A 13,483-nucleotide genomic window follows, 5' to 3' on the forward strand; every position below is an offset into this window, starting at 1 on the left:
TCTCGTGCACTCTCGTTCAGGATGGTGCAAGTCATCTCGTGCACTCTCGTTCGGGATGGTGTATATCATCTTGTGCACTCGTTCGTGATGGTGTATATCATCTCATGCTCTCTCGTTCAAGATGGTGTATATCATCTCACGCACTCTCGTTCGTGATGGTGTATAATCTTGTGCACTTTCGTTCAGGATGGTGTATATCATCTCGTGCACTCTCGTTCAGGATGGTGTATATCATCTCGTGCACTCTCGTTCAGGATGGTGTATATCATCTTGTGCACTCTTGTTCAGGATGGTGTATATAATCTTGTACACTCTTATTTGTGGTGGTGTATATCATCTTATGCACTCTCGTTTAGGATGGTGTATTAATCTTGTGCACTCTTGTGCACTCTCATTCAGGATAGTGTATATAATCTTGTGCACTCTCGTTACGGATGATGTATATCATCTTGTGCACTTTTGTTCAGGATGGTGCAAGTCATCTCGTGCACTCTCGTTCGGGATGGTGTATATCATCTTGTGCACTCGTTCGTGATGGTGTATATCATCTCATGCTCTCTCGTTCAAGATGGTGTATATCATCTCACGCACTCTCGTTCGTGATGGTGTATAATCTTGTGCACTCTCGTTCAGGATGTTGTATATCATCTCAAGCACTCTCGTTCAGGATGGTGTATATAATCTCGTGTACTCGTTATGGTGTGTATAATCTTGTACACTGTTGTTCGGATGGTGTATATAATCTTGTGTACTGTTGTTTGGATGGTGTATATAGTCTCGTGCACTTTTGTTCGGGATGGTGTATATAATCTCGTGCACTCTCGTTACGGATGGTGTATATAATCTTGTGCACCGTTGTTCGGATGGCGTATATAATCTCATGGACTGTTGTTCGGATGGTGTATATAATCTTGTGCATCTAGTTACAGATAGCGTATATAATCTTGTGCACTGTTGTTCGGATGATGTATATAATCTTGTGCTCTGTTTGGATGGTGTATATAATCTCGTGCACTCTCGTTACGGATGGTGTGTATAATCTCGTGCACTCTCGTTACGGATGGTGTGTATAATCTCGTGCACTGTTGTTCGGATGGTGTATATAATCTTGTGCACTGTTGTTCGGATGGTGTATATTATCTTGTGCACTGTTGTTCGGATGGTGTATATAATCTCTTGCACTCTCGTTACGGATGGTGTAATCTTGTACCGTTGTTCGGATGCTGTATATAATCTTGTGCACTCTCGTTACGGATGGTGTGTGTAATCTTGTGCACTTTTGTTCGGGATGGTGTATATAATCTCATGCACTCTCGTTATGGATGGTGTATATAATCTTGTGCACTGTTGCTCGAATGGTGTATATAATCTCTTGCATTCTCGTTACGGATGGTGTATATAATCTCGTGCACTCTCGTTCGGGATGGTGTATATAATCTTGTGCACTCTCGTTACGGATGGTGTATATAATCTTGTGCACTGTTGTTCGGATGGTGTATACAATCTTGTGCACTGTTGTTCGGATGGTGTATATAATCTCTTGCACTCTCGTTATAGATGGTGTATATAATCTTGTGCACTGTTGTTCGGATAGCGTATATAATTGCATGCGTTTGTGCTGCAGCCGTCCCACCTGAGTCGAGAGGTCCTGCCCTTGAGGCCGGGGCCGAACGGATCCCAGCCTGTAAACATTGTGCGGCCCCTGCGCCCGGTACCCACCCCAGACATCCAGAGGAACCTCAAAGAGTTCAGGCCGGTGAAGCCCCCTGCCACTCTGCAGAAATCCCCCGGCCTGGCTGAGAAACTGATACCTCCAAAGAAACCTCTGCCAGTCAACCCTGCGAGGACGCCCTTGGTAAAACAGTCTGTTTATTGTCTTATAAAAAACACTGCAGTACCCCAACATTTCTTCATCTGTCAGTGAATTGATGAATGACCACTATACAGTAAAGTACAGTACTTGACAATTTACTGTCAGCATGGTCTAAGCATTAAATACATTTTTGAACAATCAAATCCAGAAATAAAGACAGAGCTCTGTTTTGTATCATACAGCCGTGGCCAAAACAATTGATTGGAACTCGCTTGCTGGCTAGTCTGCCTCATTTTTGTAAGATCCACTTCTTGAAAGTACAGTATAGAGTATATAACTATTGAGACCCAATACCGCTGCATTGCAACCAGTCAGCTTGCAAAATTAACTAGTTGGTGCAGCCCTAGAACACTACAGGACACTCAATCATTATTTGTAGTAGTAGTTTACCACAGTAGATTTACCCAATAATTTAACAAATCACTAATCCCTCAAGTTTTGATGTTGCATACACTGCATGTATACATTTTTTTTACCAGCTGTCACTGTGCTTTACCGCAGTAATCCTTTACAGGGGAATGCCAGTGCTCAGTGTGCTCCTGACATTTTGTCCTCCATTTCCCTCGAAGCTGGTGTGCGACAGGCAGCCGAGGGGCTCTCCAAGTCCGCCTCAGAGACCCCTGCCCTTGAACCCCTCTGCAGTGCTGGTGAAACGGGGCAGGAACGAGATGCTGGTGGTGGTGCCACCGGTGAGCAGCAAACTCGTCGAGAAAGCTGCTGTCATCCCTCCAGCTAAACCACTCAAGTGAGTCTAAGAACAGCACTGCAGGAGAAGTAGTAACACACTGTGTACAGCACCTGCACAACAGAAAACCTCAGGAAAAAATTTCAGAGAGACCATCAGACTAGGACATCGTGTACCAATAGAGACAGAGAAATTGAGAGAGAGAGAGAGAGAAATTGCTTAGGACATTTTTTTGCATTTGAATCAAGAAGTATAAGAGCACTGTACGTATGTGTGGCAGGATAGCGTCAGGAATGAGAGTCAGAGGCTTGGAAGCTAACAAAACTGTTCAGGCTGGGAACAACCTTCACTCAACTTAACATGGACAAACAAAATAGCACACTCACTCACACTTGTTCTGTCTTCTCTCCACACCTCTCCCTAACGAGGAGAAGCTGTGCTTTATATAGCATGTGGCTGAGGGGTTGATTACTCATTAATTGTGCAGTCATACCCCCAGCCACACGCTCATATTGAGTTGGCAGGGATCCCTGCCAAACTTAAATAAATAACAAACCACATTTATTTACAGGGCAAGCCTCAGCCCTGCCACAGTATGTCACATGTATGTTTGCACCTATATCTAGAGAACCACTTATCTAATTGTGGCAGACCTTGGTTGCAACATTCTTTAAGTTATTCACAATCTGGGTGTATACAATGTAACCTTATTTTCTATAGTTATGCCATGTGTACCTGTAGGCTACAGTATGAACATTGTTGTATCACAAAGCAGCTGTAATAACTTGTATCGAAGGTGAACCCTCTTCTCATGTTGAAAGTGTTTAAAGAGGATCCTTTTTGGATTTGGACATTCTTTTCATTTTAGAATCAAACTGGGCTCTAACTACTGTGTCATATAAACTGCTAGAGGACCAAACAATGTCTTTAATATTACTGCTTTAAATGTGATTCATTTTATTTTGCTTTGTTTTTCAGACCTGTCCCACCTCAAAAGTAAGTTTTCTTATTTAGTCATACTATTTTTTTTTGTATTATTATTATTATTATTTTTACTTTCAATGCATGTCATTATTCATGGGCTGCCCTTGAACTGCTTTCCCTGTTAGGTGCGAGACTGTTTTCCTAAAAATATCCCAAATAACCTCAAATGTTGCCTGGTATCAAACCGTTAGTTTGTTAGGCAGTGACACTGTCTATTACATGCCATACAATGTTAAATCAATGAGAGCACACCCCAGCTACTTGCTGCTGTTTACATATTTTTCCTAAACTACAAGCATGGTTTTAAAATTCTTTCTAAAACATCAGTAGCAAAAGTTTAGAGAATCAATAAAAAAATATTAACGGTAAATCTTCTTGCACTATAGAAAATTCCTAATGTTTCCCCGTCTTGGGGAATCAAATTGAGTTTTACCGGTGTACTGACTGGATCATTTGATTGTTTTTTCAACTCTCTTTTAATTGGCTTTAGTTGTTTTTTTCAATAAAGAACTGAAGATAGAAAAGTGCAGTGGCAATACTTTATTCTAGAACCTTTTACGTGTACTGCACTTTTGTACGAGTTGTGGCAGTCTGATAGCAAATAACAACAATCTCTACTTAAAGAAAAGCTCTGCTAGTCATTTCTCTTATCTCTCTTCTAGGCCTGTACCAGGTGCGACACCAAACAACACGGCCTCGTTCCCCTTTCGGAAATGAGCTGAGGAGACCAATGATGGGACTGCAATGTTTTTTTTAATGGTTCAATTTTTTTTAAGTGAGACTATTTGCACTATACAGTACTGTATGTAGGTGGGGTTAGGAGCGCATCAGGCTGTCTAGTGGTCATGTTTACTTCAGGGTGTGTAAGGACCAGTACTGGAGGCTCCGCGCTGGATCTCCAGAAACCTGGGGGCTGCTGTCACCAACTCCCGCCCCGCGCTACACAAGATGATGCAGTTGTGCACTGAGGAGTGCAAACTGAGAATCGTAGAAAATAAATGATAGGGGCAAACGATCCAGCATATAGGGTACTTATCACTTGTTTAGAAGAGAAGCAGGACTAAATATACCAGAATGCATGCGAGTTAAAAAGCCTGAACTGTCCCAAACTGTTCCAGTGACATGGACCCATATGGTAACCCTACCACCATATCTGTGTATTACCAGTATTGCTTATTATTATTACTGTTAAGATGCATTTTGTAAGTATAATGTGCCAAAGATTTTCTTTTGTTTTTGCTTAAATTGTGATTGTACAAGGTTTTATTCTTTCATAAAAAAAAACACCTTTACCAAAAAGACATCTCATGAGACCACAGCCTGTCGCCACATCAAATGACTGTCAGACTTATCCAGCACTTGAAATATGAGTTTACTTGTAGTTAGTTTTTAGTAGTAATTTTATTTAGTTAAAATTTGCACAAGTAGGCTTTCATGGTTGAATTTAAGGCATTCTCTCTTTCTACTGCATTAACAGATTGGCTGTTTAATCAGGAATGGTTTACTTGCTATCCATCAGCCACAGATTCTGCACAGCACTGCTTGCCTATATAGCAATATAAAGCACTTTCTATTTGGCTGTCATTGACTTCACACAGACTCCTGCTGGAATATTTCAGTCTTTAGTGTGATATGCTGGTATCTGAACCGTTTTCGTTTAAAAAATAAAAAAACATAATTATAATTATACTGGGGTTCTGTCTCCCAAAACCATTTCCATTTTGCTTTCTGAATTCCATTACTGATGCACAATTATTTGTCAATACAATTCTCATGGTGATGATAATTTTGCCAAGCTAATAATGACCCAGGATAAATGGATAACAGTATCTACATTTGTATTTAAAATTGTATATACATACACAGTGCACAGGTTGCTGCATGAGTGGAGTGAATGTTATACAAGTCACAGGAGTCTTTTGTAATGCCTTTGGGGTCAGCAGCTTGAGGCAGAGTGCTCTTGTGATCCATCCGGAATGCTTTTAAAACAGAAAATCATACTGGATATATTTAAAAAATATGTATATAAAACTGAAATTGTCCCTTAACAAACACAACCTTTCTGTTGATATAGTTTATTATACAATGGCAAGAAAAATTCCTGGCGCTGGTTGGTCAGCCTTGCACTAACCTGTGATGTTATCCCAGCATAATATCACAGATCTAAGGCAACCTCCTCACTGAAAACCTAGACAGACACATCAATCCACCACAACTGTCAATACCACAGAATAAATTACACAACTTCTGAAGTGAATTTTACCTTAAACAACATGACAGCTGAGTAGTCAAAGTCGTTTATGACTGGGTTGGTGAGAGTAACACAATTATAGACTTGAAAACTGTCATGATAGAACCCCTTAATAGAGTTAAGGGGCTTAAACAGACATCCGAGGCATGATGTAATTATTTTCAGTTTCTAGCCTCTTATTGACCAGTCTATAGCCAATCAGATTTAAAGTTTTCCAGCCATTGCCATATAATTGCCTTTAATAGGCAATTCCCATAACCATGCATTTGACCCTTATACACCTAATATAGCCCCTTATTCAAATAGATTTGTTTTTTAAATGCTTAATATTATTCCTGTTTGAAAGTTGTTCTAGCTGTCTGCATTGTTTTTCAACGCTGTCCAGCTGTTCATTATCACGTGTCGATACAATGGCACATTGAGCCCCAAGGCTGGAAGCAGTTTATTCTTCATCAGCAGGGTGGTGAATATTCAATGATAAACAGTGCACTGTGCACTTGGGAGGGATATTATTGGTGCTTTTGTGATTTTTGGTACAGTATAATTTTTGTAATGTTTGGAGCTCTGCCTTCTTGACTGTTCTATCTAAAAATGAATTTACACTGTGCTAACAAAAAAATAAATTTGCAATTCAAAAGGTGGACGATTTTTTTTTTTTTTTTAGTGACTCACACAACTGAACTCTACTGAAACTTTTACCTTCACTCAAATACACAGCTGCAGCAAAGGCCGATTTACCCTGTCCTGGAACTACAGGCAGCTTTCATGAAAACAGCAGGCAGCTTTCATGAAAACAACCATGTCGTTATTTTGGATTCAGATAAATGTTTCACTGAGAACTAGTGATTTATATCTTATTTACATTTGAAATGCTCTAGTGAAGCGCCTCCCCTTCTCTGTTGTAATTCAAATACTTTGTATTTTACTGTAATTCTGCAACGACTGGCAAAAAAAAGAAATAAAAAAAAAAGAAAGTAATATTGGAAAATCCCCTAGTCCCATACACAAAAGGCTTGAAAAAACATGTTTGGCTAAACAGAATAAATAGAAATGTTCCTTGCAGAAGTGAAACCTTCATGCCATCAACTACGAAAACTGAACCTAGGTACAAACTTGAGAAGGAATCGATTATACATTTTTTTTTAGGAATACTGGAATCTCTGCATCCATCCAGTTCACAACAAAATAATTGATTTAGCTTATTTATGTATGCATGTAATTCTTTAACCAGATTTACCCACTGAGGCATCATTTACAGGGGGAAACAATACAACACACAATTGCAATATATAAAAATCAATTACAATGTACAAACAATACAATAAAATATATATACAGAGATCAAAGGACTGAATAAATAAAACATATATGTGTTAAAGTGGACTGAAGAAGAAGCATTGGCAGGAGGTTTTATGCAAATCCCAAATACAATCTTTAAAATCAGAGAACGACTCAAATTCCATCCTCACACTATGATGGAAAAAGTTCCACATCTTTGGGAGCTGATATCCAAAAGATAATTCTCCCATACGTGTTCGAACCCTACCCCAAGTGAGCAGAATCCTGAGAGGGTGGGTAATCTCATTAACACACTCAGAATAAAGAATATATATCTATATATCTATATCTATATCTATATATATATATATATATATATACACACACACACATACAGCTCTGGAAAAAATTATGAGACCACTGCTAAATTATCAGTTTCTCAGGTTTTACTATTTATAGGTATGTGTTTGGGTAAAATGAACATTTTTGTTTTATTCTATAAACTACTGACAACAAAAAATCAAAAAAGATGCAGTGTTGTCAGACCTCAAATAATGCAAAGAAAATAAGTTAATATTCATTTTTAAACAACACAATACTAATGTTTTAACTTAGGAAGAGTTCAGAAATCAATATTTGGTGGAATAACCCTGATTTTCAAGCACACCTTTCATGCGTCTTGGCATGCTCTCCACCAGTCTTTCACATTGATGTTGGGTGACTTTATGCCACTCCTGGCGCAAAAATTCAAGCAGCTCGGCTTTGTTTGATGGCTAGTGACCATCCATCTTCCTCTTGATCACATTCCAGAGGAACATTGTCAGAGCAGAAGGAAGCAAGTTTTCTTCCAGGACAACCTTGCACTTGGCTTGATTCATGCGTCCTTCACAAAGACAAATCTGCCCGAGTCCAGCCTTGCTGAAGCACCCCCAGATGAGTCCAACACCTGGTCCTCTAATGGTTAGACGGAGACCTGGAGAGGCCTACAAGCCACAGTGTCTCGCACCCACTGTGAAATGTGGTGGAGGATCGGTGATGATCTGGGGGTGCTTTAGCAAGGCTGGAATCGGGCAGCTTTGGCATGAATCAAGCCAAGTACAAGGTTGTCCTGGAAGAAAACTTGCTTCCTTCTGCTCTGACAATGTTCCCCAACTCTGAGGATTGGTTTTTCCAGCAGGACAATGCTCCATGCCACACAGCCAGGTCAATCAAGGTGTGGATGGAGGACCATCAGATCAAGACCCTGTCATGGCCAGCCCAATCTCCAGACCTGAACCCCATTGAAAACCTCTGGAATGTGATCAAGAGGAAGATGGATGGTCACTAGCCATCAAACAAAGCCGAGCTGCTTGAATTTTTGTGCCAGGAGTGGCATAAAGTCACCCAACATCAATGTGAAAGACTGGTGGAGAGCATGCCAAGATGCATGAAAGCTGTGCTTGAAAATCAGGGTTATTCCACCAAATATTGATTTCTGAACGCTTCCTAAGTTAAAACATTAGTATTGTGTTGTTTAAAAATGAATATGAACTTATTTTCTTTGCATTATTCGAGGTCTGACAACACTGCACCTTTTTTGTTATTTTGCCCAGTTGTCATTTTCTGCAAATGAATGCTCTAAATGACAATATTTTTATTTGGAATTTGGGAGAAATGTTGTCAGTAGTTTATAGAATAAAACAAAAATGTTCATTTTACCCAAACACATACCTATAAATAGTAAAACCAGAGAAACTGATAATTTTGCAGTGGTCTCTTAATTTTTTCCAGAGCTATATATATATATATATATATATATATATATATATATATATATATATATATATATATATATATATATATACATACATACATACACACACACACACACACACACACACACACACACACACACAGTGGCTTGCAAAAGTATTCAGACCCCTGACCAATTCTCTCATATTACTGAATTACAAATGGTACGTTGAAATTTTGTTCTGTTCGATATTTTATTTTTAAACACTGAAACTCAGAATCAATTATTGTAAGGTGACATTGGTTTTATGTTGGGAAATATTTTTAAGAAAAATAAAAAAAACAAAATATCTTGCTTGCATAAGTATTCAACCCCTGTGCTGTGGAAGCTCCCAGTTTGCACCGATGAAAGAAATTGCCCTAACGAGGACACAATTACCTTACCATTGGCCTCCACCTGTGAACCATTAAAGTTGCTGTCACGTTTTCTGGATAAAAACCCCACTGTTGAAGGATCACTGGTAAGGCTGTGAATCTGAAGGAAAATGAAGACCAAAGAGCATTCTACAGAAGTTAGAGATAAAGTAATACAAATGCATAGATTAGGGAAAGGGTACAAAATAGTATCCAAGTGTTTGGATATCCCAGTGAGCACAGTTGGATCAATAATCAGAAAGTGGAAGCTGCATCACACCACCCAGGCACTGCCAAGAAAAGGCCGTCCCTCAAAACTCAGTGCTCAAACAAGAAGGAGACTTGTGAGAGAAGCCACAGAGAGGCCAATAATCACTTTGAAGGAGCTACAGAGTTCAGTGGCTGGGAGTCGAGTAATGGCGCACCAGTCAACCAAATCAAGAGCTCTGCATAACACTGGCCTGTATGGGAGGGTGGCAAGAAAGAAGCCATTACTCAAAAAATACCATCTGAAAGCACGTCTGGAGTTTGCCAGAAAGCATGAGAGTGACCCAGCTGCGATGTGGGAAAAGGTTTTGTGGTCAGATGAGACCAAGATAGAGCTTTTTGGCCAAAACTCAAAGCGCTATGTGTGACGCAAACCTAACACTGCCCATGCCTCAAGACACACCATCCCTACAGTGAAGTATGGTGGTGGCAGCACCATGCTGTGGGGATGCTTCTCATCAGCAGGGACTGGGCATCTTGTTACAATTGAAGGAAGAATGGATGGAGCAAAATGCAGGAAAACACTGCAAGAGAATCTGCTTTAGTCTGCTAAAAAAACTGAAGCTTGAGAGGAAATTCACCTTTCAGCAAGACAATGATCCCAAGCACAAGGCCAAAGCAACATTGGAATGGCTCAAGAACAAAAAGGTGAATGTCCTACAGTGGCCCAGTCAAAGTCCTGATCTCAATCCCATTGAGAATCTGTGGCACTATTTGAAAATTGCAGTCCACAAGCGTCGTCCAACCAACCTGAACAACCTGGAGCAAATCTGCCAAGAAGAATGGGCCAAAATCACTCCGACACTGTGTGCAAAGCTGGTACATACTTACCCCAAAAGACTTAAAGCTGTTATTGCAGCGAAAGGTGGCTCTACCAAATATTAATGTGTGGGGGTTGAATACTTATGCAAGCAAGATATTTCAGTTTTTTATTTTTCTTAAAAATATTTCCCAACATAAAACCAATGTCACCTTTCAATAATTAATTTTGAGTTTCAGTGTTTTAAAATAAAATATCGAACAGAACAAAATTTCAATGTACCATTTGTAATTCAGTAATATGAGAGAATTGGTCAGGGGTCTGAATATTTTTGCAAGCCACTGTGTGTGTGTGTGTGTGTGTGTGTATATATATATATATATATATATATATATATATATATATACACATTTCTGGTGGGTCGTAGCGTGGGAAAATAAAGAAAGCTTTAAACACTTTTTCCAGCGACAGCGCTGCTCGCTTGTGCTGTGCTCGTACGTACTCGACATTTTTTTTTCCTTAATGGCTTCTGCGTTACGATCAACCAATTGAATATCTGCATTGTCTCTGCAGTGGCCCAATCATAAGTTAGCTGGGTGGGACATAAACTGTGTCTGTTTCAGTTAGAGGTACTGACAGTAAGTTTAACCAATAGGAGAGTCAAATATCTGTCAAGTTTTACGCAGCTGTCCAATCATTCGTGAGCAGAGGCGGGGTGTTTATATGTCTGGTAAGCACTGAATTTCGCCGACTGTTATTGAGAAAAATAATACATATCAGTATGTAGAATTTAATTTTCTATCTCTGTATTTTTACTATTTCACCAGACATGGGAAACACTGTAGTATATTTAGTTACGAGTCCACTTTTTCTGAATAATTGTACTGGAGATGAGCGATCTTTAAAACAGAGTAGTGTCGATACATTTGTCAAATTGAAACAAAGCGAGACGCTGTCTATCGTGTTATTTTAGTTTATTCATGGTTATCTGTGTAAACATGCTATTTAAAAATATTTGCATTGCGTATTTTATGTAAATTATTTAACGAGCGCAGCACGCACAATTACTGCCTGAGACAAATGTGCGTTAAAATCGGTTCTCGGTATTGAGGGCGATGTTTGAGAAATTATATATTAATTAATGTGTGTGTGTGTGTGTGTGTGTGTATATATATATATATATATATATATATATATATATATAGACACACACACACACACACACACATTGTGTATGCCTCGGGCAGTGCAATAAGTAGCGTGCCCGCAAACAGCCAAGTAAGATAAATTTATGCCTGTGTCCAAATTACTCTGAGGCCCACTGGACTAACACTATACTCAAAATCATACACATCAAATCACATTGCAGCAGCAGTGATGAAACAATACATTTCTGCAATATTACTGGGTAGGACACATGTCATGGTCATGTGAACACAATCCCTGCCAGGCAGTACAGTGCAGGTGGGTCTTCAGCAGCTACAGAGAGAGAGAGAGAAAAAAAAAAAAACAATATGGCACGAGAAATTACACCCAAGACTAACTGTGAAGAATTTCAAAATATAAATATCAGGATTGCCTTCCTATGCATCGGGACCGGGGCATTTGCAAGGAAATCGGACTGGCCCGACCATATATGAACTGTTCGCGTGTATGCATCGACATTACAGATTCAAACTGGTACAAAATCAAGTATTTTTGTAACATTGATGCCCTTACCAAGTTCCAGTACAATCAGATAAGTGCTCTTTACAATACAAGTATGAAGCAGGTAGTGTCCTGGTCCACGTGTCAGAGTTCTTTATTCACTTTAATACTGATGGATGAATTTTTGAATTTTAATATCATGCACTGGCGTAACATTTACAGTAATCTACAGCGTAGAGGTCTGCTTACACTTGCAGCGGCAAACGGTAAACCGCGTGGTTCATATATTACACTGGCGGAGGGAAACCTCGCGGTATAAACAAAACAAACAAACAAACAAACCCGTCTCAACCAAACAGCGTTACTCCGCCCCATATATAGGCTGTGTGCATTGCATGACTGAATTGTTTACCGGGCGTGCGAGTCCAAGAGTTTTACAACAATATAATCTAAAAACCTGCACAAAAACCCTCCATGAAATACTACAAGAAGCCCGTCATTATTGAGACCTCTTTTTTTTCAACTTGGAGGTGTTTTGCTTCGCGGTCTATCGCATACAGTACGCCACAGTGTATGTTTTCTGTTGCGCTCAAATGCAGACGTGTTTACTTGACATGTCTACTGGCCGATATGGTGTCCCAGGCGTCTTGCTTCTTTTAGCGTTCTGCACTCAGTGTAATTGCACCCATTCAAAACATTTTAATTTAATTTAATTTAATTTAATTTAATTTTTTAATTTAATTTAATTTAATTTATTGTCCGCTTTCCGCTACGACGCCCACTGTGTGATCCTACCTTTATATCCACGCATTCACTCGTCAGATCCCATGGCAACTGATGGCAACGCGGCAGAAAAGCAGTAGAAAGTGCTGATTGGACAATCGCTTCAGTCCAACTACGTAAATTTGTGCGGGGTTGTGCGCGCGTCTCATGCAGCTGCACCGAAAATTTAAGGCGACCATGTGACTTGAGTTTCAAACCTTGAACGATGAAGGGGCTTGAAGTAAATATTACCGCCCTACCTACGAAACCACTACTGAAGTAGTTTAATAAAGGAACCTGCAAAAAATAAATGAACAAATAGTTACAATAAGGTAAACAAGCGAGATGACATTTTCTGTCGTTTTTCTTTCGTATGTGTTATTTCGCTGAAAGCGTGTCGTACCGAAGTTGAAATGATGGTAATTCTTTTTTGGCGCATAAAAGTCGTCAGTCTTGTACCAGTTTTAAAACTCGTGTTGCTCCAGTTGAATATTGAGACGTTGTTATAACTTAACACTATGCTGCTGTAAATTAACGGCATGTTTTCTACGTACATGTTTGATTAACTAACTAGTTTCGGGTCTTGTAAAGCGCTTTGTGATGGCGGTCCACTATGAAATGAAAGGCACAGTGTAAAAATAAAGATTATTATTAAAACTAGAATCCATGAACCTGTTTCACGTCTGCCTGTCTGTTCGTTAGTAACAGGGCGAGCCACATATTACTACACGTTCACATAAAACCATAATGTGTTTTTTTATTATTTTTTTGTTGCATAAATTCCTAATTTGCAGGAAACAGTCTGTGATGTTAGGGGGAGTACTGCCTGGA

At 39.4% G+C, this 13,483-nt stretch overlaps 1 protein-coding gene across 1 annotated transcript in view; it reads left to right on the plus strand.

The window, feature by feature from the left end:
* The window catches only part of LOC121329953 (disintegrin and metalloproteinase domain-containing protein 33-like), a 98,316-nt gene extending 91,883 nt beyond the window's left edge, over window positions 1-6,433 (plus strand). Inside the window, exons 21-24 of the mRNA XM_041276499.1 lie at window positions 1,625-1,855; window positions 2,443-2,618; window positions 3,537-3,554; window positions 4,205-6,433. Coding sequence (XP_041132433.1) covers window positions 1,625-1,855; window positions 2,443-2,618; window positions 3,537-3,554; window positions 4,205-4,259 — 480 coding nt within the window. The 3' untranslated portion in view covers window positions 4,260-6,433. The remainder of the gene's footprint in view (window positions 1-1,624; window positions 1,856-2,442; window positions 2,619-3,536; window positions 3,555-4,204) is intronic.
* Window positions 6,434-13,483: the final 7,050 nt, after the last annotated feature.

This window comes from Polyodon spathula, chromosome 1, assembly GCF_017654505.1.
Source record: "Polyodon spathula isolate WHYD16114869_AA chromosome 1, ASM1765450v1, whole genome shotgun sequence".
Taxonomy (NCBI): Eukaryota; Metazoa; Chordata; class Actinopteri; order Acipenseriformes; family Polyodontidae; genus Polyodon; species Polyodon spathula.